General features: G+C 45.9%; 1 protein-coding gene across 5 annotated transcripts in view; it reads right to left on the reverse strand.

Annotated features, from left to right (window-relative positions):
- Positions 1–573: 573 nt before the first annotated feature.
- Positions 574–23,818, reverse strand: part of Brd1 (bromodomain containing 1) — a 48,904-nt gene continuing 25,659 nt past the window's right edge. Inside the window, exons 7-13 of one of the 5 annotated variants that reach the window (XM_034516326.2) lie at positions 21,088–21,348; positions 14,765–15,262; positions 5,059–5,194; positions 4,516–4,643; positions 3,438–3,547; positions 3,078–3,232; positions 574–2,027 (exon numbers count right to left, since the gene is read on the reverse strand). In XM_034516326.2, the coding sequence (XP_034372217.1) occupies positions 1,844–2,027; positions 3,078–3,232; positions 3,438–3,547; positions 4,516–4,643; positions 5,059–5,194; positions 14,765–15,262; positions 21,088–21,348 (1,472 nt within the window). In that variant the 3' untranslated portion in view covers positions 574–1,843. Of the gene's footprint in view, positions 2,028–3,077; positions 3,233–3,437; positions 3,548–4,515; positions 4,644–5,058; positions 5,195–6,170; positions 9,894–14,764; positions 15,263–21,087; positions 21,349–23,818 lie in introns of those variants that run through there. The other 4 variants (XM_034516327.2, XM_034516328.2, XR_013103415.1 and 1 more) reach the window with 4 other exon arrangements.

Below are 23,818 nucleotides of genomic sequence, written 5' to 3' on the forward strand. Positions count from 1 at the left end.
TACTCACCCAGGAGGGTGCTCACATTCCTGCCTGGGCTCCAGAGTGACAACGGGCACCTAGTCTATTTGGTACCTTCTAAATTATTGGCGAAGTTCTAGACAGACTGGAATAAGTGGTCCAGACAGAGTGGGTACAGGATGAGATTTTGATCATGGGGTTGGAGAGACAGGAATGAAAGCTGAGAAATGCTCAGAATCTGGAAGATTTCAGGCAATCTCTTAGGTGGGGATACCTGGCCCTGGCTTCCCAGGATGCAGGGATGACAACAGGCTTCAACCCCATGTTAGTTGCCTGTATCCTTGCCAATCTCAGGACACACCACACCACTCACACTCCTGTAGCAACTTACACTCAGAGCCCACACATGCGCCAGCCAGCACACGGGCTGTCCCAAGGCAAAAGCCAACCACAACTCAAACCGGATGGGAAGCAGTGGACGGACAGCAGGAGGAAAGTCAACAGTGTGTGCACACCATCAGCACACAGTCCTCTGCCTCAGTTCACCCTAGGCTTCCTCAGAGCTGGAAAGGGATGCTGGGCACATGACCATCTGCCAAACACGGGACAAAAACTACCAAAGGAAGACTTTTTATTTCAAGTTTCCATGGAGATAGTACAAACATGTAGACTTAAAAGAACATTTAAAATTTTTAGTAACTATTTAGCTTTAAAATAAAAATATGATTAGGCAAAATAATAAATAATGCCATCCCAGGTCAGCTGTTAGATCAAGTGTGTCACACCTGGCCACACCACCACTCAAGGCCCCAGTGCTCCCATGTCCCTCAGGCTACAGCTCACCCAGCCTCCTAGTGATGCAGGAATGAGAGGGCCACACTGTCCAAATCTTCACTTTATTTTTAATATAAAAATGCAAATTTGGAAACCCACCCTGCCTTTTCCCCTAACATAATGCTTTACCTCTTAGAAATAAAAATAAAGTACTAATTCTATATACATCACATGTACCATACAAAAATGTATCCAAAGGTCTATTGCTACCAAAGTGTTCTAAATTAAAACAAGTTACAGAAAGCTCCTCATTGTAAACAAAAAGATTACAAGTTACAAAATCAAAGTACACACAGGCCAGTCATGTATATAACCTCGCAACACATTCTGCTCCCACACCAAGTTGAATTTTTATGTGCCTGTATAAAAATGCATATCAATATACCTTTGCAAATTTATTTTTCATTATAAAGCAAATGAGTACACTTTCTACAATAAATAACCCGCTGGGAGGCACGCCTGCAGGAGCCAGGGCGGAGCAGGAGACTCAGGACAGTCACTTCGATGAGAACAGGCCCTGTCCGGCAGCAGCTGGCGGGACATTTTTTGGTGATTTGCAAGTGATGCACACAGCATAAATTTATTCCCTCTTTGCACAAAGTACCATTCAAAATAATGTCATTTTCTTTCCTAAAATACACATTTGTCATTGTAAATGTACATCCGTCTTATTAAATAAGCGGTACTCTGTGCAAAGAGCACGATCTACAAAATTATTAAACATTCAAAAGTCTTTAAAAAAAAAAAAAAAAAAAACCCTACAGATTAGAATAAGTGAGGCCTCGGCACTCGGCACCTGCAGTGGGACCCCACACCACACTGCTCACAACAGACCCTCCTCACTTGCAAAGCCAAGACCAGATGGTTTCATAGAAAACTTGGAAGTGAACCCCCACTCCCAGGGGGTGGGGGAAGAATTAAAGAACTACACCTAGAAAATCAGAATAAGTTAGGTTCTGAACAATATACAAACATGTACAGCTTATCAACACTATGGACAGAGCTCCGGCTGGCTGTGGCTTGGGCCACTGCCTTTTGCTAGAAGCCACCTCAGTCAATGTCACTGAGGTCACTGGCTGGCTCCCCATGGACCCGGCTCAGATGATTCATGGCTCGATCAAATGCAATCCGCACAGCCTTCCGAATGCTGGAGTTCCTCCCTTCCATCATCTTCAGCTTGTCGATGGTCTCGTCAACACCGAGAGGAACCATCTTGGACTTGGGAAGCCACTGCCTTTTAAAGAAAAGACAGAGCATAAGAACCACCAGCCCATACTCAGCATGGCCCACTAACCATCAGCCCATGTGCACAAGAAGGAATCTGGTGGTACCCAACCTAAGCTCCCCACATGCTGGGCCTCATGCAGGATAACTCGGTTGCATAGGGCATCCACCTAGCCAGCACTCTCTGGGCTCGGGTAAGGCATGAAAAACAATACAAGCATCTTTCTCAAACATATGCCAGTGGCTATGGAGATAAACCTGGAAGATACAACTGTGCACACAGAACAGGCCCAAGATAACACAAGTGTGTGACCCACCAGGTGAGCCCAGGTACATACACATAGGACAAACTAGAATGTGTGTGTACACATAATATAGGACAGTGAACCCTGGAGCAGAGTAAGGAGGCATCCTAGGATGGGTGAGCAGAACAAACAAAACCGTCAAGTGGGCAAGGCCAGTGTAAGCCTCAATGATGAACAACAACTGCCAGGAGCCAGAGTTGGCAGAGAGAAGAGGACCACAGGGGACATGGTAGCTCCCCAAGAGCGGTCACTCCACAGGACACTATTGAAGCACCTCCTAGTCCTAAGCATGACCAGCTGAAAGGACCCAGTTATAATGGTCTACATAGGAAAGGGCTGGATTCAACTAAATCTGGTCACAGATAACACCCTCAGGGGGTATTAAGATCTGAACCATGGCATAAGAGGAGTTCCAGCAGCTCTGGGTGGAGAGAGGACAGGAAGATGGACAGGGTGGAAAGGGGTGGAGCTTGTGTCCTGGCAGAGCAGTAGGATCAAAAAGCCTACTGCAAGAGAGCCTGGAGCAAGAATTAAAAGACAGCCTGAGCCACTCAGGGATCTAGAAAGTGACAGGAGCTGTCAGAGGTGACCAGCACTCACAGTCCCCAGGTGTCATTAGGCAGCAGCAGACAAGGACTAGGAAAACAACTCCTTGGATGGAGCCACCCTGACTCAGCATGGGTCGAGCTAAGCCCCAGGACTAACAGAACCCCAATCAGCTCTGCCTGTTGCAGAGGTCCAGACACCACACTCACCAGCTTCTCTTATTATCGAAAAACAAAACAAGGAACAGCTTCTCCTCAGACTTGGTCTGCATGTGTTCACCGATCTTCAGCACATCCAGGGGTGGGGCGGGGATGGTGACACCATTGTGGTGGCCAGGCACTCGTGGCATCTTGGGGTCAATAATCTGCCAAGAACATGCTCCAGTGACTACTCAGAGTACTCTCAAACTCAGAGCCACATGCCTTATAAGCTCACAGCCATTCACACACCTGCCTCCAGAGCTATGACAATCATACACCTTTGGCAGCACAGAACTACAAGGTACAGAGCATGCACTGGGCCCACCCCAGTTCCCAGCAGAACACCCTACTCACTGTCTCCAGACTCACCAGTGCTGGGTAGGAGGGATAGCCGCTGCATTTGGCCCATACCACCTTCAGGGGCTCCAGGACAGAGGCAGCAGCATCAGTGGAAATCCACATGCTGTTCTGTCCCACCTCTAGGAAAAAAGCAACACCTGAGTCAGACCCAGCAGGAGACCGGCTAACACACCCAGCACAGCCACTAAGCCTGGGGCTGGAAAAAGCCCCACTTCTCTCAGGCCCTGGCTTCCCTAGTGCTGAAGCAGGACAGTTCTACAACACCTCAGGCTAGGAGAAGCAGATTACTTCACTGTTCCTCCTGTGGAACAGCTCCTCCTGAGGCCTGAAGCCTGTCAAAGGCCTCCCTGCGTCCCAGCATCCTCAGTTCTAAGGCCTATGACTTCAGGTCCCTGTACCTAACCATACTTGAACCCCTATTCTAAAGATGGGATTCTTAGCATGTACCAGATACCTATTACACAATCAAACAACCAAATACAAGTCCTGGCTTGCTCCAAACTATCTGCACCTCGCTCTTCTGAGCCTTGCTCAGCCCAGGACACACCTCAAGAGTCCACTGTGTACAGGCCCTCATTGACTCCTGTTGGTAAATGGTGTCCCACCTCACAGCAGCAGAATGTATTAGCTTCTCCGTAACTCAGGCTTCCTACAACACCTCACTGCAGCCTCTATGGCCACAGCACATTCCCTTCAGTCTCTGCCCTGACAAGCCTCAAACAATAGCAAGTATCCCTGGAATTGGCTTGGTCCATGGAGGAAAATATGAACAGTATCAGCCCAGCAGGCACCCCGCTCCCTCCTCTTACACTGTGGCCTGAAGCTAGGAATGATCACCCTGCTGTGACACATTCAGTTATAAGGCAGATATCCTCAACAGATCCTGTCCTGGACAAATCTGATGATAAGGAACTACTCAGAGCCAAGTGCAATGCAGCTCAGGATAGCCTAAAACCCCACGCAGTGACACTCCCATTGGTGAGCTTACTCCTTTCCTCAAATGGGGGGGGGGGGGGGCCCTTAACTCAGCCCCAAGCCATCAAGACCAGACCTTGCCTTTCCATCCACTGTCTGTACCCCTACTTACCAGCTGCAATCCTGGCCGCCTTAGCGTAGTTTCCATTTTCAATACAAGATATCAGCTCGCTTCGGTCTTCTAGTGTGTGCCTTCGAACAAGGGCAGGCTTCCCTCGCCCACACTTGGGTGTACTAAAGCTTCAGGAAGAAAGCAGAGATGAGTCGAACTGAAACTACAATTTAAAAGTCTGTGGCTTCATCCTATGCCAGGTGCCAGGATGCCAAGGGACAATATGGTATGCCTATCCCCATGAGGCTGCTTGGACCACCCTTACCCACTTGACAAGAGTGGTCACTGTAGTACAGTGAATAGGCAGACACTGCATACCACAATCTTAATAAGAGAAAAGATTTGGGGAGTGGGAGGTACGAAGTCCAAGTTTATATGCTAACTTAGATTAACTTCTGACTTCAGTTAAATTCTACTAAGCAGATCCATTTATCCCATGAGAAACTGTCCCTGAATGGCAGAGCACATATGAACTAACTCCAGGGCAGTCTTTCTAGATCTTCAGAAGAAAGCCAAGCCCCTGCTCCAGATGCCATGGCCTACCTTGAGTCACAGAGAGGGCTGTTGCTGGAACAAATACTGGATTCCGATGCACAGCGCCGTCGGGGCGCAGTTTTCCTCCCTGGGCCGCTGCCAGGCTCCTGCTCACTCCTAGTGCCCCCAAAGCCATTGGTGAGACCTGGAACACAAGAAGCAGATGGACACATGGTCACAACCCCCCAGAGCAGCAGCTCTCTCCCAATTTACTCCTATACCCTTCTCCTCCTTAAAAACTACAATGTGTTTTCCAAATAACTTTGCTTTTGTAAGACAGCGTCTCATCAAGCCCAGGTTGCTCTTGGATTTCTGATCTTCTTGCCTTCATCCCTGGTTCATGGTGCTGGGGTTCAAGGCCAGGGCTCTGTGCGTGTCAGTTAAGCACTCCACCACCTGAGCTACATCACTGGTCCCCAGAGAACATTCCGTACACACGCCAGCATCTACCTATCTCTCACTCCCATGACCTCAGAGGATGAAAGCAGAGGTGCTGTTGAGTAAAGTGAGCACAGCAGACCACAGTACAAAGTCAGGGCAGCTCTGCACATGCTCAACAAAGCATGTGCCATGAGTGCAAAGCAAAAAGAAACTCTTACCTCTTCCCAAGTTAACATATCACATGTTGTAAGGTCGGTGAGCAACAAAACTAGACTGTCCACTAGACAAGGAATAAAGATTCTAGACAAGAGCCCTCCAGTCCCCTAGAGTGGTGGAACACTACAATACTCCACAAAAGCACACTGATCATGTACAACTTTACAGACTATTGTAGAAAATTAGGCTTTAAAAACAAAAACAAAGAAGGAAAAGAGGCAGGGAAGGAGGGAGGGAGGGGGGAGGGAGGGAGAGAGGAGAGAGAAGAGAGAAAAACAGGGCAGCACAGCCAGTAATAGAGCACCTGCCTAGCATGCAGGCAGGCCCTGGGTCTGACCACCAGAGAAAAAAAAAGTAGAAACCATAACTTTTTTAAAATGATGAATTAAACACTTTAAACTAGCAAGTGTGAGCCCAATTCATCTGAGCAATGTCAGGTCCCCAAGCACCAAAGAATGTTGGACTTGGCAGAAAGCGGAGCCATCAGGTATAATGTCTGTACAAACGCAACCACATCATCTGGATATTTTTAAAGTATTTTAATAAAGACAAATCTGAGTCAAGGCAACCAGCATATTCCTCCCAAGCAAGTCTGACCCTGAATTGAAGTCGGTAAGAAGGAAAAGGCACATCCACCATGGTCCTTGCAGACCTCCCTGAATCAGAAGGATTACGATCCCATGCTGTGTGCTTGCCTGGCTCCTTCTGGCTACACCAGCTTAAGAAAGGGAAGAGAACAGGAACAGCAAACAGACAACACTTTTTTTGTTCACATATACCCATCTTCCCCATATAACCTTAAAAATGTAAAAAACTATTTTCCAAAGTAAAACATGTAAACATATTTTTTAAAAACATTTTCTCAGAAGTAGAAGGTGACTGTCTAGATTACAAGGTCTTTGCTGCACATTGCATTCTCCCACATGCCGCCTGTGAAAAGGACCTGCTTGTGCTAAAAAAGCTTCTGAGATGCTCCTTGATGCTTACTGGCAAAGCAGAAGACGTGAGACGGGAAAGGAACCACAGCCCTCTCCTAAAGGGCCCCAAGACCCAAGGGTTCTTAGGAGGCAAATAAGAGCATGGTGCTGCCTTGGGGGGACGGACACACAACTCGGACATAGACACCTGCTGACTTAGGTCAGCAAAGTCAACAGACAGCCCTGCCACCTGGATGGACAGACAGAGGCAGAGTCCTTGCTCCAGGACCAAGATCTTAGAAGACTACATGCCCAGAGTCATCTGCCATGGCTAGGCAGAGCAGGCAGCTGCAGGCAGGTCCGCAGACTCTAAAGGTCTCAGACAAGCAGGTCCCCATCACTGGCATCTCTGTGCTAAGAAGAAACCCCAGTCCAGGACCCAGAAGTACAGTACAGTATACGTACATACACAAACACACACACACACACACACACACTTGATGTTCCCAACAAGGTGCCTTGTCAGAGCCTATACAGCCCCCTGTGGGGGAGGGGCTTGGAAAAACTAAGAAAAAGTTTATAACTTTGAGAAGGGAAAAAAATATGATTAAATGTCTCTATCATTTTCCCAAGTGTTTAATTACCAGGGCACGCTGCATCTGGGCTCCTAAGTTTACAGAAAGTTTTCACATGTTACATAAAAACACCTTGAAAAGCTGGCAGATCCACTATGAAACCTGAGAAGCTTCCAGGAAAGACCCCTGGGGCCTACTGAGCAAAGCAGTTCTCCAGGCCTGCTTTTCAGCGGGTGCTACAGCCCCAACAGGACTACCTCACTTGCATGGCTCAATCAGATTCTTGTGGGTTTCCCTGGACATGCTGACAGGGGCCGAGCGAGGCACATGCTTGAAAAGCTCCTGTAGCCACTGTCTGAGAAGACATGGCTTTGACACAAAGCCTCACTCTCTGTGATCCACTTCCTACAATGACAACCCCATTAGCTGCAGGATATAGAGCAAAGTGCCCTCCCAGCACTGAAGCTTATTGTAGATCACACACATGCCTGCCGCTCTTGACAACCAAAACAAAAAAGATGAGATGGCTCCTACACAAAGCCAAAGACCCCAAGCACATGTTCAGAGGGGCCTGAGGTCTCTAAAGACTAAGGCGAGAGTTCAAACACCTTACTCAGGCCCAAAGGAACCCACGAAAGTACTACTGCAGCTATGTCCCAAGGTAGGCCCAGCCCCAGCCTTTTAACTATCACAGCATTCCTAACAGCTCCCCCTTGGCCCAGGTCTTCTACAGTACAACTGGTGTACAGAGTGGCCAATAAAGGGTCCCCTGAGGTGCTCAGCTCTCACCCACAGGCCAGGGATAAGTCCCAGGTGGTCTACTTGCCAAACTGAGAGGCACAAGATGGGGTGTGATCCTTTCTACCCCGAGGCTCCCAGCCTGTACAATGCCAGAGCTTACAGGGTGTAGCAAGTGAGAACATCGGGTTGGGGTAAACTACACTGACCAGACTTTCCACCCTCTACAGAACCCACATGGCCTGTAAGATATGCCTGAGATTGTAGTCACTGGGGGCATTCTTGCTGATACACCCACCACCAGAGATACCTCACCAGAGTCCACTCACTGACTCATCTGAAACGGCACAGGATCATGTTGCCCAAAGCTCCAGCTTGTTCTCACCTACTGCACAACAAGCTTGTGTTGTCCCAGGCTGTCCCTGTGCCCTAGGCTAGGAATGCAACTATTTAAGGGTGGCAGCAAAAGCATCTACTGTCTTCTGATGACACTTTGTTGTCTCCAAAAGAACTTCACCATTGGGTGCATCTTTTTACCTTTCAATAAAAGCATAGCAAGCAATAGCACCCGACCCACTACTCTGCTTTTCAAGAGTACAGTCTATGAAGACACAGCTGCACATAGCCAAAACAGGCCAGAGGCCACGCCAAAATGTCCTCTCAAGGGCCACTGCAGAAAGACTTCCCATTGACTCAGCAGATGTTTGCACAGCTCCCAACTAGACTAGCAATGCTTAATAATCCAAGAAACGTTGATAGAGAAGAAAGGAGGGAAATCAGATAGAGAACAAAGAAATAAAAGATGCTAACAACCAAGTAAGGAGTTCTACTCAGGCCCATTAGGGCAGTGTGCATGTACAGTCCCTTCAGACACCTAGACCAAGATGCCCTAATGGGAGCCTCCAGTCATCACAGGTCAGTTCTGATGTGCTCAGGACGAGGCTCAAACTGCTGGATTGTGTTGTCCGAGCTACAGCAGGTTCTGCTATAGCACCAGGAAGACTGAGGCACCAAAACATCTGCTCGGCACCAGGCTCCTCTCAACTGCTGGCCCAGGACAGATCTCCTCCAAGGGCAGTGTCTGAATGTCTATTTAGAGGACGGCTCAGCAGATGGTTCCAATGTGGTCCTCAAGAGCTAGGAGCAAGGTAAGGAGGCAGCGAGTGAAGGCTTTGCATTCCAAGAGGCCATTTAGCAGAACTCCAGTCCAAGTCGAGGTTAAGAGAAAAGGATTAGGATCCAAAGAGTGAGCTACCCAGGCACATTAGTGGTTAACTGAGAACCTGGAAAACAGTGAGAAGCCATTTAGTCTGACTGCACCGGCAGGAGCCATCTCCTCCCTCCACAGTCTATGGCCATGGAAGACATTTCACTTGCTCACCACCACCACACCACACATTTCAGTGAGTATTTCCACACCACAGAGTATGAGTAAGAGGTGACACAAGTCCTGGCCTGACGGTCCATTGATGGAAATAAACAGGCAGAGTAAAAAAAAATCTATGAAACAGAGCCAGCTCCAAAAAATATGATAACCATAAAAACAGTCACACCGTGCTCTGCACTGCCCACATGGCCTGCCTGTCCTGCAGGCATGAGCACGCTGAGCCCTGTGGGAGGGCAGTTTTAAAATAAGTAAGTCCATACTTAATCTAATTTGGAATCTTGCAGTGCACTGGAGAGCACCAGAGAATTCCCCTAAAAACTTCAGTGCCAGATGAACCTGGAAAAGATCAGAAGGTTCTGAATACTCCAAGTCCTCAAACAGCGAAGAACTGCAACTTGAAACAAGAAATCCAGGTGCGCAGAGAGCACCAGAAGGTTCAAGTGGAGGCACAGCCAGCACCGATGGTAGGATGGGCCCATTCAGCCCACGCCTGGCCCACCATGGGCCAGGCAGATGCAGCAGTGGACGCCTCCTGTTCCTGAGGGTCAGATCTTAGTGCTAATAAGGCTCCCGGCTGCTCAGGAGTGCGCTTACGAATTCATCATGCATCCACTGAAATCTACTGCCATTCTGGAATAAGAAAGCAGAAATCTCCATTTCAGTCAGGATCAAAGGCACTGGGGAATCACACATACTAAAGGTCTATAGTTAAGACTCCTTGGGACTCACTGTTATCACTGAGAACCCAGAAAAGAACTGAGATGTACAAACATGTAACATTTCATGAACTCATGATTAGTGGCATAGGTGACAAATGGTCTTAGCAGAGCCCATATGGCTAACTAAGCTACTTGGCAGAAGCTGCCAGGTACACAGCAGGAGCTCTGGACAGCAGCTACATGGTGAGAGCTTTTTCTACAGTGTCTTGCAGGGTCAATAAACTTTCTGTTGCTGATAAAGCCATCCTGTGCACATAAGTCACTTGGTACTGCGACACTCACTGAGCATTCTCCTAGCAGCACAGCACAGCATATCATGACCAACAGTGACAAAGGACTTTCAGCAAGCTAAAAAAGACACCAGTCTTTCACTAAATGTGGCTAAGAAAAGCTACTGCTATATTGTTTCATAAACTCCCAAGAACTGAAACTTCAGTTTCAATGTACTTCCTGTGGCATATTAAAATTGCTTCATCAAAACCAAGTATAACTGGATTTTAAAGTGCAATTATCAACTCAAAGTAAGAGGGCATTGAGAGCAATTTCTATAAAATTACTGAGTGCAAAATAAAAATGAAATTAGCTGGGCCTGCTAGTGCAGCTCTGTGGTTTCAGCTACTTCAGAGGCTGGGGCAAGAGGCTAATGAGTTAAGGTCTTTCTTATAGAAAAGGTTCAAGACCAACTTGTTTCAAATTTTTAAAGGGTCACCAAGATGGGTCAATGTAAAAGTACTAAGTCTAATGCATGCTGGAACCCACATGGTAGAGACAATCTTTTGACACACACACACACACACCGTGGCATGCATACAAACAACAACAACAACACACACACACACACAAAATTAAGAGGCTCCATAGTACACAACAACTTGCCACAAGGTGACAGAGTCAGTCTCATATATATCTGAGAGAGAGATTTGTGTGTGTTTAGAGTCGGTCTCTTATTTATCTGAGAGGGAGAGAGGGAGAGAGGGAGAGAGGGAGAGAGAGAGACCTGTGTGTGTCCATGTCCCCTAGTATCACTATCACACACATAAAAGAAATAAAATATGAAGAAATTTTTTTGGTAACAAAAAAAAAAATCACAATTTATTGACTTTAGCAAGAAATGCTCTTCAGGGTGTGGTGCTTCAGGTCAGGTAACTCAAACAGATGGAGAAAGAAAGATGAAGAAGTATCAACAGTCTGCTGTCACTACCAGGCCAGCTTTGCCCTCCCAACTCTCTGGCCTAGACCACCCGGCAAGGTTCCCAGGAAACAGTCTTCCCTCATCAGCAAGACCTAAGTGTTGCCTGGGAGGGAACGCAATTCTCCTTACTCTGGCGGTCTGAGTGAGAATGGCCCCCATCCGATCACATATTTGAACGCATGGTCCCAGTTGGTGAACTGTTTGGGAACATTTAGAGGTGTGACCTTGCTGCAGAAATTGTATCGCTGGGGATGGGTTTTCAGGTTCCAAAGTCCAGGCCATTGGGCTAGCTTTCCCTTTCTCTGACTCACAACTGTGGATCAGATACAGTGGATCAGATACAAGCTCTCAGCTAAGTCTCCAGCACCATGAGGGTGATGACCTCTAACACTATGGAACATGAGCCATAAATTACATGCTTGCTTAGAGTTACTCTCCACAGCAACAGAAAGGTAAGTAAGACAGAAGCTGGCACCAGGGAATATTGGGGTGACAGGCCCGACTATGGACTAGAAAGGTGGTTGAACACTGTAAGTGGGGCTTAATGAGCCTTCCTAACAGGAGGCTTGGAAGACAATCCTGAAAGCAGACCCAGTTCAAGAGGTTTCAGAGGGAAACATTAGCAACTAGGCTAAAGACTGCAAAGAATGTGGATGCTTTTATCCTTAACCTAAGAATCAGCCGGAGATGGTGGTGCACACCTTTAATCCGAGCACTTGGGAGGCAGAGACAGGCGGAACCCCAAGTTCCAGGTCAGCCTGGTCTATAGACACAGAATAACCAGGATTAGGAAAAGCAGCAGCCAACAACGATGACAACAATAATCAGCCTGATACTAAATTAAAATTGGGGTGGAGGATTTAACCTAATAAACTGTTGTATAGTAATTAGTAATTAGTAATCACTCATGTGGATCTGCAATGAAAAAGAAAAGTGGGAAAAAAGAAAATAGCAAAATACAGAGTTTAAGGACAAAAGAACTCCCACAAAGTGAATGTTGGAGCCAAGGCTTGTGCTGACAGATGTAAGGAGAACTGGTGCAAAGACAGTGGTGGCCTAGGATGAGACTCTCTATTCAGGTAACCCTGCAAGAACAGGGCTAAGGAGCGAGCTGTTCCTAAAAAGCAACAACAAAGCAAAGCTTATGTCAATGGAATTCAAGCAGGGCCAAGCTCCATCCCCAGCTGGCAGCCTAGGGTAGCTCTTCAGCCTGGTGGTTCTGACTTTAGAGGATACAGGAATAAAGGAGTTGTGGAATCTTCCTGCTCTGTTAAGGAAAGCCACTGAAACCAGGTTCGTGGCAGGTCAATCCTGCATGGGGAGTCCAAAAGGCTACTGTGTGAGACTGTCGCAGTAAAGCCTGAACTGTGTCAGAGACATTAAGATGTTCACGTTGCCAAAGTCGTGGGATGTCTACCAAGGAGAGCTACAAACACAGCATGGAACCAGTTCATCAGAGAAATGTTTTGCAGTCAGCAAACCTGGAAGGGAAGAGCCATCTCAGTCCTCTGACATTGGGAGTTTGCCCTGCTGGGTTAGAGCCTTGCTTTGGTCCTCACTCTGTTCCTTTTCCTTCCTTTTGGAATGTTAATGTATTTTCTGTGCCAATGTATGTTGGAAGTATGTGATTTGTTCTTTATTTTTATTTTACAAGAAGTTAAAACTAAGATCTCAGAAGATTTTGAACTTTTAAACGTTGAAATTATGACACTTTGGGGGCTTCTGAAGTTAAATAAATCTTGCATTGTGATATAGCCACACGCCTACAGGGGCACAAGGAATGAAACGTGGTGCTTTGGGTTAAACCATCCCCCACAGAATCATATATTTAAATGTTTGTCCCCAGTTATTGTAACTGTTGGAAAGATTAGGAGATATGATTATTGGAGGAGGTATGTCACCATTTTTAAGGTTTCAAAACCCAAGCCATTTCCAGTTAGGATTCTCTCCTGTTTGTGTGATCTCTCTCCTCTCTCTACCATTCCAAGCTTATAGACCAGATATAGGCTCTCAGCTAACTCTTTAGCACCATGCCTGTAGGAATGCCTGACATGCTCCCTGCCATGATGGGGATGGACTAAGAACCAAGAGCCATGGGGCTGGAGAGACGGCTCAGCAGTTAAGAGAGGCCCTGAGTTCAATTTCCCAGTAACTGCATGGTAGCTCACAACTATCTGTAATGGGATTCGATGTCCTCTTCTGGTGTTTCTGAAGACAGCTACAGTGTACTCATATACATAAAATAAATAATTCTTTAAAAAAAAAAAAGAAGAAGAGAACCACAAGCCACAAATTCAATCATTTTTCTTCTAAGTTGCCTTTGTCATGGTATCTCTTCACAGAAATAGAAAAGTAACTAAGACACTAATCTAGGTATTTAGGACCAAAAAAGCACAAACCTGCCTCACATAGAAAGCACATGTGGAATATGACATCTGATGGTGGTAATCATCACTTACGAACATCAGCACCCCGTTCGTTCCCCACTGTATTTTATTTATCTAGGGATCAGACAGGAAGGAGGCTGTGAGAAAGCCAAGCCAGTGCTCTTCACACACAACACAGGGAATTTCCATGGAGGTGCTAAAGGTAGGCACATGTAGCAACATCTTAGAAAATAAAACACATCTCAGGTTAAGAGTGGGCCTAGGTGATGGCTCAGCAGGAATTCACATGCCACAAAGCCGATGACCTGAGTTTAACCCCAGAGTGAAAGGAGACAACCAGCTTCCCGTTCTCTGAGGACTTACTCCCCAACCCCACGTGTTTGCACACTGTAGCACTCAACCAAATAAATTTAGCTTGTTTTTGTTTTTTTTAAGACAGGGTTTCTCTGTATGTAGCCCTGGCTGTTTTGGAACTTACTCGGTATACCATATTGGCCTCAAACTCATAGAGCTCTGCCCGCCCATGCCCCCAAGTGATTACAGAATTAAAGGTGAGAGCTATCGCTACTCGGCAAACTTAGCATTAAAAAAAAAAAAAAGAAAGAAAAGAAAAAGACTACCTCCATTAAAAAGAAAAAAGCTTACCAGTAAAGGAGAAATGTTTTCAGTATAATTTTACCAGGCATTAGTAGTACATGTACCTTGACATGTACTTACCAGTCAAGTGCACATGTATTAAAACAAGATACAAAAACATTAAGCCAATTATGAAGTGGTACAAGTAATGTGATGACAAAATATTTTCAGAGAACTCAGGGAAGAGCAGCCTTCAAAAAAGAAAGGTTCAGGTTCAAATCGATGGCTTTGAGTTTGTGGAAACTGCTCTTTGGAGACACTGAGTGCCAGGTGTGGCCATTCACAGGGCCCAGTTTACACACATACACACACAATAGTCAAGCCATACTCAAAAGTCAATGTGAGAAAAACCACAGAGAAAGGAGAAAAGGAACGAGGGGGGGTGTGTGTGAGAAGAGCAGCCATGCCCACTGCTGTATGGCCAGCTGCGGGACTGCCAAGAGAATGAATGGCCACTGCCTAAAAACAGTTTCAGGCTTCAGAACTGAGAGGATGCTGCAAAAATAAAAGCTCAGCACCATGGTTTTATAAGAGATCCCGGGAGAGAGAGCTGCCCCTGACATTTACCTGTATCCAGGCGCTTTCCCGGGGACTCCTCCTCCACTTCGGAGTCTCCACATGTGCTCCTCGACCTTTTCCTTGGCTGCAGTAGAGTCTCCAACCTCGGAAGGACTACAGACAAAAAGGTTTTGGTCCCTAGCTGAGGAGAAGTTGGCTGGGTTTCAGTGTTCTTGGCAGACTTTGGGGGGCTTACACTTTTCGATTTGCAGAAGAGAACAGAAGTGCGTCTGTTTACATCGCTTGATGGCTCCGCCACTGCGGAGGCCGCCGCCGCCGGCACATCGCCACTACTGGCGAGGGTGGGCTCTGGAGGGTGTCCGCTTACCAGTGCGCTCTGAGTGCAAGTGCTATGTGATTCATTATCAAATGTGACTCTTTTGAATAGTTTACTCTGCTCGGGGTTGAGTTCTACTGGTTTGAGGGTTGGTGGTTCTGAATTAGTCTCCGAGTTTGAAGGAAGAGGTAATGCATCTGATGGTTCAAGTTTAGGGGGAGATTTATCTCCTGAAAAAATTATAAATAAAGTGATTTTGAAAACTGAAGATTATAAAATCTATTATAAAACTTATATAAATGTGAAGTCCACCAAAACACTAATTCAATTAAGGAAACAGCATCACACACAATGGTCTGCTGAGCAGTGTGCAGCCTGCAGCTGTCAGGTAACACTGTGTGTTTCCCTAACAAAAGATTTTGGGCCTAGGGTCCTAAGCCCAGGTGCACAGTTACTTTCTGGAAAAAACTGTGAAAGAGCATTTAACACACAACAATATTAAAAATCATATCTGAGTTCAGGACAATCTCTGTATCAATATTTACTTACCTTGAGGAAGGTGAAACAGAACTAAGAGAACCTTAAAGGTTCCCACAGCAGTTTATGTTGCACCACAGAGTGACGAAGAGAAGGAAAACAAATACTGAACTGTCTAACCAGGGCTTTCTGAGCCAAGGCCGAATGTGGGAGTGGGAGTGGCTGGGAGACTAACGGAGGCAGACCAGTGAGCTCCACCACTCTACCCTCATAACTAAAAAAAAAAAAAAAAAAAAAAAAAACCTTCAACCTCTTTAGGAAAGTACTTACAAATTGCCAACATGGGAGCTGAAGAGCCGGCTCAGTGGTTAAGAGCACTTGCTGCTCCCGTAAGGACATAGGTTCGATTCCCAGCACCCACATGGCAGTCAACAACTCTGTGACTTCAGCTCCAAGAAATCCAATGCCCTCTCCTGGCTTCTGTGGCACAAGGCATGTGCAGTTGGTACACTTAACATAGAGGCAAAACACTAATACAATAAAATAAAATAAATATGGACCTAACATCTTAAATCTTTAAATTCAACTCCAGGGAGAAGTTTCTTCCTGTCTTCACACACACAAAGTTCAAGCAACAGAAGAGCAGTAAAGCCCATTGTGTAAGGTAAACCCTGCCGGGCTAAACTGCTAAGAGTTCTGAGATTCTTACTATGGGCATATGATAAAAAAATTCAAGAGCATCAATGTCAATATTCCAAAGTAGCATGCATATGTTATCACTAGGTATGGTTTCTATTTAGTTCAAACTACAAATTTCCCATAAAACATTTACACTGTGTCACAATACTTTACACTCAAAAGTCACTGTGAAAATAAAAGGCTACACAACTTAAAAGCCTCACATATGTCTCGGGGTCACTTGATTAATTCAGAACAAGGGCAATACGCCAAGAGCTCTCCTCGGGACCTCCACTTAGCAACAACAGACTGGAAACAGCCACTCTAGCAAGTCAGGTGGCTTTGGGCTAACTGTGTGCATGTGGAGCCTGTTAGAGACAACTCCACCACCAAGCAGTGGAGACACGGCCTCATCACACAGCCTGTTAAGAGGTCTTTGGTTGAAAAGCTTTACCCAAGAGATAAAAGAGTGCACAAACTCATGCCACAGGAACCAAAACCTCTGTACCTGGAGATTAAACTTCCAAAATGGAAATGCTCAATCTTGAATCACTGACATGTTGGATATGACAAAGTTCTTCCTGCCCGCTTGGGTTAGGACAGCTTTAGAAGGACAGTATTATTTGCAAAGCACACAGAGACACTGAGAAGATGGGATTCGGAACAGTGCAGAGTCATGCATGGCATTCTTGGTGCACATAAACATGAACACAGAAGTCACTGGGTGGTATGTCAGGCTAGTGATAGAGCACATGGCTGGGTTGGGTGACCACTGTCAGTCACTTACACTGTGTGCTTAAGTTTGCCTCCTGCCTCCTCCTCCACCAGTCTGAACCTCTTACCTGAGTCCAAGAGCTTATCCTAACTGAGGCTTCCAAAATGTCCAATCCAGTTCCTATGGCCTCTTCAAGGCCAAGGCTAATGGGCAGCCCCAAGCAGTACAAGACCACCAGAGAATGGCACCAGAGGCCTCCTGCCCAGGGCTCCAGGCTCTGTAGATCTCCCATCCCTTCTCTCTGTGGCTAAGAGGTTCCAAAGACTCATTTTCTGCCTCCTGCTTAACTTTCAGATTCAGTCACTAAAGTGAACACGCCTGACCCTTCCCACAAGGCCCCTATCACATTCCATTCTCTGCAACCACTGTCAAATCAAAAGCTGCTTGTCCACAAGGGACTGCATAGTCAGGCCACTCATCTATGGTCCCCTCTACACTCAAGCCACGTATTCTCCCTGCTCTGTGGTAACCCCTGAGGAGGAGCCCAGGTTCCCAACCACTGCCACATAGTGCACTGGCATACTCCTAGGTATTACAAACACAATTACACTGGATACAGAAGGCTTTGTACAGGCCCAAGTGCAGTACCATCTCCAGTAGCCATAGGCCTACAAAGACCACTAAAACTCTGTGCTCCTCAGTCTCCTCACCACACTGAGATCTAGCAACATCTGAGGCAGTCAGGTTCCTTGATGAGTGAGTGAACTCTCATTCCAGAACACTGGGCAGTGCCACTGCAAGGCTAACACTCTCATCAGGTCCCTCAGGCAGAAAGAAATCTTACTGGCAGTTAATATACAAATATAAAACATTTTCATTTTCAAAATCTTACTGTCTGCTAACAGCTAAACATTATTTAAACTACATGTTCTGTTGATTTACACAAGAATATGAATGCCAGTACTCAATAACTCCCAACCAGATTTTACAACTCAGAGCAGCAAGGCAAAGCTGCTCATCCTTTTCATGTGTGGATCACACAGACACCTACGCAGGATCAGCTATCCCCTGACTCTCGTATGTTCTCTACACACAAGGCCACCAAGCCAGCTGAATGCTTCTACCAAAACCACAAGTAACTCTGGATCCCAGAGCAGAGTGTGTAGAGACATTCAATAGCTAGAAGCTGCACCATCCCTACTAGCTGTCTACTCCGCTCCCTTTTTCTGCCAGCCCTGAAGGAAGTTTCCACTGTATTCAATGCCAAGTTTTAGCATGGGGTGCATACAGCAGAAACAGCACATAGCTGCTGCAGAGATAGTGATGTCCCCCTGGCAGTGCTGATCTGGCCCAGAGCCTTTGGCAAGAGAAGACACACATCCCATAACCTACCCACAATCTCCAGCATATAGACTCTAGGCTCCCCAAAGCTCCTAGTTAAAAATGAATGACTAGAAAGGTCTAAGAGCCCAAACTTGTTCCACTGGCTTATCACAGTCCCATTCCATGTGTCACTCAGACTTCAAGTGACTGAACTCTTCAACCTTAAGGTCAGAAAGGAAGGCCTCCTGACAAACAGTCTTCCCCTTGCACAAGCAAGCCAGGGCATGTCCACTGTCCAAGACAGCTAGGACTTATTTTGTTCCTCAGATGTTGGCATTTTGGGGATGTTTCCTCTGATGCAAACACCCTAAATGTTACAATACACAAAAATGTTATTTAATTACAATTTAAATAAAACTGCTTATGTTATATTAAGATATGCCTTCCTAATGTGAAAAATCTATAATAATTCTCAAAAAAACTAACAGAATTTTTTAATTGGTCATAAGGTCTCAGGGCCCTAGCTGGTCTGAACTTGCTCTATAGAACAAGCTGGCCTCTAAACTCAAGAGTTCTACCTGCCTCTGCCCCTCTCTGGCCCTCTCTGGCCCTCTCTGGCCCTCTCTGGCCCTCTCTGGCCCTCTCTGGCCCTCTCTGCCCCTCTGCCTCTCTGCGATGATGTGTGACTGCACCCAACCAAGACATCCTCTTTGGGAAGAATACGCTGAACTACGTGATGTCTTAAGTTTGGGGTCCTGTGCCAACATGCATATAGCAATTTAGCAGTTCTGTTTCTGTTGTTCACACCAGAATTTAAGTACTCCCCTGTTGCCTGTCTAGAATTCACTGTCTTTAAGGGGCCCTAAATTCCATACTCACAGCTCTGCCTCAGAACAAACTGACAGACTATTTCCCTCTCCATTCATCTTTCCTCTCAGCTAAAAGGAAAACGCTCCTTTCCTGCATTTTAAACACTAGCAGTTCTAGGCACCTGTCTAGGTCACAGCAATACACTTCCTTCCAAGTGGCCACAGCAGTACAAAGCACCAGATCTGGGCTTCAACCCTCAGCCCTGTAAAACCAGACTGGTGAGGGAACATGGGGAAGGAGGGGGCAGATTCTGCACCCCTGCACACAGCCATGAGGAAAGAGGTCAGGTTTCTTTCAAGAGCAAGCTACTGTATTTATTATCAGTGAGCTGTCCTGCCTAAACCTTCTCCCCAGCTGACTCTTCATGACAAACTGTACACAGATCACACTCACTGGATGGCTGGACCAAGGGTCCTACTTAGCCAGTTCTAGCAGTGGGAAGAGGAGCCTACAAAAGGCTCCATATACAACCAGGCAGTGGCACTATATGGGACTCACCACAGAACGCAAATAACAGTGTCCTGGATGCATCTGTTTGTCAAAGGTCCCATGAACAAATGTTCCTTAAAGAAAGCACAGAGGCCCCAACAGACTGCCATGTGCAGATCATTAGGCTTTTAGAAAATGAGAAAATGTGCCATACACTGAAGAATGAAACCTTTACTGTGTGGACCAATCAAACTTATAACATAATGACAAGGCAAAGGGTGTCTGTGAAATTTACAAGTAGACACATGGGAAAGATGTAAGGCCAGGAGAACTCAGCAGTGTTAGCCCCAGCTTCTGCTGGTTTCCTAGCATAACCATATAAAAGAAGCAACCAGAGAAGGGGAACGTGGGCTACAAGATTGTCACCAACTGTTAAAATTGTAAGACTAAATTCAACATGGCACAAGCATACTGAAACCACGTCATTCTGAGGAATAGATCAAAGCCACATGTACTAACACAGACAGGCACACAGATCAAACTGCAAACTACAGTTACATCTGTCCTGTGTTAATGTTTTCATATTCTTATTCAGATGGATCAGAAAAAATACACAGAGAGATCCTAAGTCTAACTGCTAACAACAGTGACAGAAGTTGGTCTTATTTTTCTTTCCATTTCATGGAGCTGAAATGTGGTCACTGTACAGCAAGTGGATTAAAGGGTGCTATGCTTTTCCAAACCTGCCACAATTAGATGCACCACACACAAAGGCCTCCACACAACAACCTGTTCATCAGGTGTGGATCCCCCTGGGCAGACAACCTCTTCTGTACTTCCTCCCTTCCTCTCCATTCTAACATCTCAGCTATCCAGCTCTTTCCCCAGATGTCACTCATTGCTACCAGAATAAGACAGTGTCCACTGAAGGTGATCCACAGGAAAGGCCTGAGGTGGAGGAGAGTCTGGGAACAGGCCTGTGCTAAAGAAGCACTTCAGTCTCCTTCCCACCCTTCACAGCCCAGGGCTAGGTTGTACTCTAGCAATAATTATGCTTATGGTTATGCTTAGGGGTAGAGGTGCTTACAAGGACTAACCACCTAAGGTTGATCCCTACGTGCTGTAAAACACCAGGAAAACCAACTTGAACTAGTTGTCCTCTGACCTACACACACAAAGTAAAAAAATTTCAGGGTGTCTAATCATCTAATATTCTGCCTCAATTTACAAAATACAACTAAGGTATTTCTTATTCCTACCATAAAAGCCACCTTCAACACAGTATCAGATCTAAACTGTCCCTTGTAAAGTCTTTCAGGCTCAAGTTAAAAGAAAATCTCATTCCATGCCTTTAAGCTGTAGACTAAGTGCCAAAATACAGCAGACAGTACCCACCAAAACATTCCTTCAAAGGGCATTAAAAACCTAATAGGAATATCCAGTGACCAAGACTTCTGTGACCCTCAAAACTTACAAGCTCATGATCACTTCAGAACATCATTTAAGCCTGTCAAGAGACACCCATGTCCATGAGGTATGGCCCTCCCACCACATCATGCTTACCTTCCTCCCCTGTGTCTGGCGCCAGTGGAGCAGCAGCGTCTTCAAAGCCTCCTGTGCCTGCCCCTATGGATGGGGACTGGCTGTGCTGCTGGCTCAGCTTGTTTCTGAGAAGAGCAATCTCTTTTTTGAGCAGCTTTGCCCGTTTACTCCGTGAGCCACTGGACTTCATGGAGCAGGTCAGGTCCAACTTGTCCAGTAGTTCTCTCAGCTGTTCCTCCAAGCTCATGTGGGCCCTGTTGGCTGGGTCCAGCAACCTGTCCACTGAACCAAAGAACAAGCATCATTAGCCACCTAATTCTTGGGCACCTCTAATAACAACACATTGCACCTAACTATTCTTTAGCCTGCCCATGACCAAAATGCAAGCTTTACCATTTATTTAATTTTTGTTTGTTTGGTTGGTTTTTTGGGTTTGTTTTAGTTTGTTTGTTTTTGAGACAGTGTTTCTCTGGGTAACCCTGGCTGTCCTGGAACTCATTTTGTAACAGGCTGACCTTGAACTCAGAGATGCGCTTGCCCCTGCCCCCCAAGCGTTTCAATTTTACCATCTGATGCCATATATAGTCTCCTCTACCCTGATTCTGAACCCATGACAAGGCTGTTGCCACAAGGAAGAAAAAAAGACACTCCTTCAGTCAATAGGACACAAAAGGGTAGTGTGGTCACAGCAAAGGAGATGCAGGTAACATGTGGCCTCTCCTGGAATAGGACCCAACTCAGTCCTGCTGTGTAGAAAATGAGAGGCACAAAGACCACCAGAAATGTGTGAGAGCACCAACATACACAAGACGAACTACCAACAGACCCAGTGTGCAAATACATTCACGTGGACTGTTTACACATCACCAACATCATCCTAGCTCAAGTACTTGCACATACATCACTGTGTCCAAGAACACTAGGCTGCAGAGGTCTCCCCAAATTCTACGAACATTAACTACAGAACTTAAATTAGTGAAACAGCCAAAGAAATTCTTTTGTGAAGATAATGTTTGTGAAGATAAAACCAAAGGAGACATAGCATAAAGGAGACCTGCCCAGACCCGACAGCTGGCCTATGAGAATCAGAAGTACCCCGTCTAAAGAACAGCACTAGCCAGCACTGGGACATGAGCAAAAATTCCCCAACTGGCTAACTCAAGGCTTATAGTCACACACCATTTCTAACAAAATCTTAAAAGTTAATACCTCAAATGAATTCAAGTAAGCAAAATTCTTTTAAGCACCAAAAATAAATAAAAAATAATCAACAACAAAAAATACCCCTCAACTTTTCAAGGCTTGATTCTTTGGTCTTTGCTTGCTGAGACAGGGTCTCATATATAGCTCAACTGTAAGAAGCAAGTCCTTAACAAAGCCGACTCCATATTGCAATAGGAAAGAAAACAAGTCTGGACATGTTTTAAAGTATTATGATAACCAAAGTCCACCTGCAATGAAGTCATAGCCCACAGATAACAGGACACATCTGGTTATCTGCCGTGTACGTCAGAAGTAACCCCAATTCAAGCATAAAAGAGGAGCCCTTGGCCAGAGCACTTCATCACACTGGTAGCCATGACTGGCTAGTGTGATCCTCCGTTCAGGCCTCCTCTGCAGCCGAGACACCGAGCACTCTGCAGCATGGATCATCAAAGCAGCAGCTGAGAGACCAACGCCCCTATCTTTGTGGTCAAGCACTCTCTGGACCTGAGCTGCTGGAAACTGCAGTCACAAGGACTCATGAATGATGATGTACTTATTGCTATGCTTATTTCCTTGGTAATTAGCAACTTATTATTTGTGTTTATTGTACTGATATTGATAGAGGCAATGCATAAGAAATGTGGCAATTCCTCGTTACAATAGCTTTGGCATTGGTGATAATATATTGTTTGCTGTACATTATTAAAGAGCAATTAAATATCAAACCTCTGTCTCTGGCGTACTCTCTCCCCTCTCGTGGAACTGATTGTCTCAGTCAATCCTGTATGATTCCTGAATGGAAAGGACCTGTCGCTCCTCTCCCCACGGGGACCCTAAAACCTTATCACAACCTGCTCATAACAGATAACATACTGGGCTCACAACACCAACCTTCTGGGTGCTAGACCTGCATGGCCTGCTTGTCTTTTTATTTTTAAACAGGACCAGTATTGTGGTTTGTATGCGCTCAGCTTAGGGAGTGGCACTGTTGGAAGGTGTGGCCTTGTTTGAATAGATGTGGCCTTATGGGTGTGTGGCTCCTTAACTACAGGAAGCCAGCATTCTGCTGGCAGCCTTCAGATGAAGATGTAGAACTCTTAGCTCTCCCTGCATCATGCCTGCCTGGATGCTGCCATGTTTCCGCCTTAATAATGGACTGAACTTCAGAACCTGTAAGTCAGCCCCAACTTGTCCTTATGAGTTGCCTTGGTCATGGTGTCTGTTCACAGTAGTAAACCCTAAGATGTTGTTACCAGCAACTGGGGTATTGCTATAATAGGCCTGACCATGCTTTTGCTTAGAAGAATGTGGATCTGGGGACCTTGGATTTAGAAAGCCATGGGATGTTTTAAGTGGGGCTTAATGAGCTATCCTAGCAGGAATATGGAAGGCTTTGTTACTGTTAGTGACTTGAACTGTGTACATCCGACTCTAGACGGTTCAGTGGAGAATTTCAGTATGTGGCCTAGAGACTGTTTTGTAGTTTGGTGAAGAACATGGCTACTTTTTGCCTTGTCTGAAGAATCTGCCTGATAAAGACTCAGAT

The sequence above is a fragment of the Arvicanthis niloticus genome, chromosome 13 (genome assembly GCF_011762505.2).
Source record: "Arvicanthis niloticus isolate mArvNil1 chromosome 13, mArvNil1.pat.X, whole genome shotgun sequence".
Classification (NCBI taxonomy): Eukaryota; Metazoa; Chordata; class Mammalia; order Rodentia; family Muridae; genus Arvicanthis; species Arvicanthis niloticus.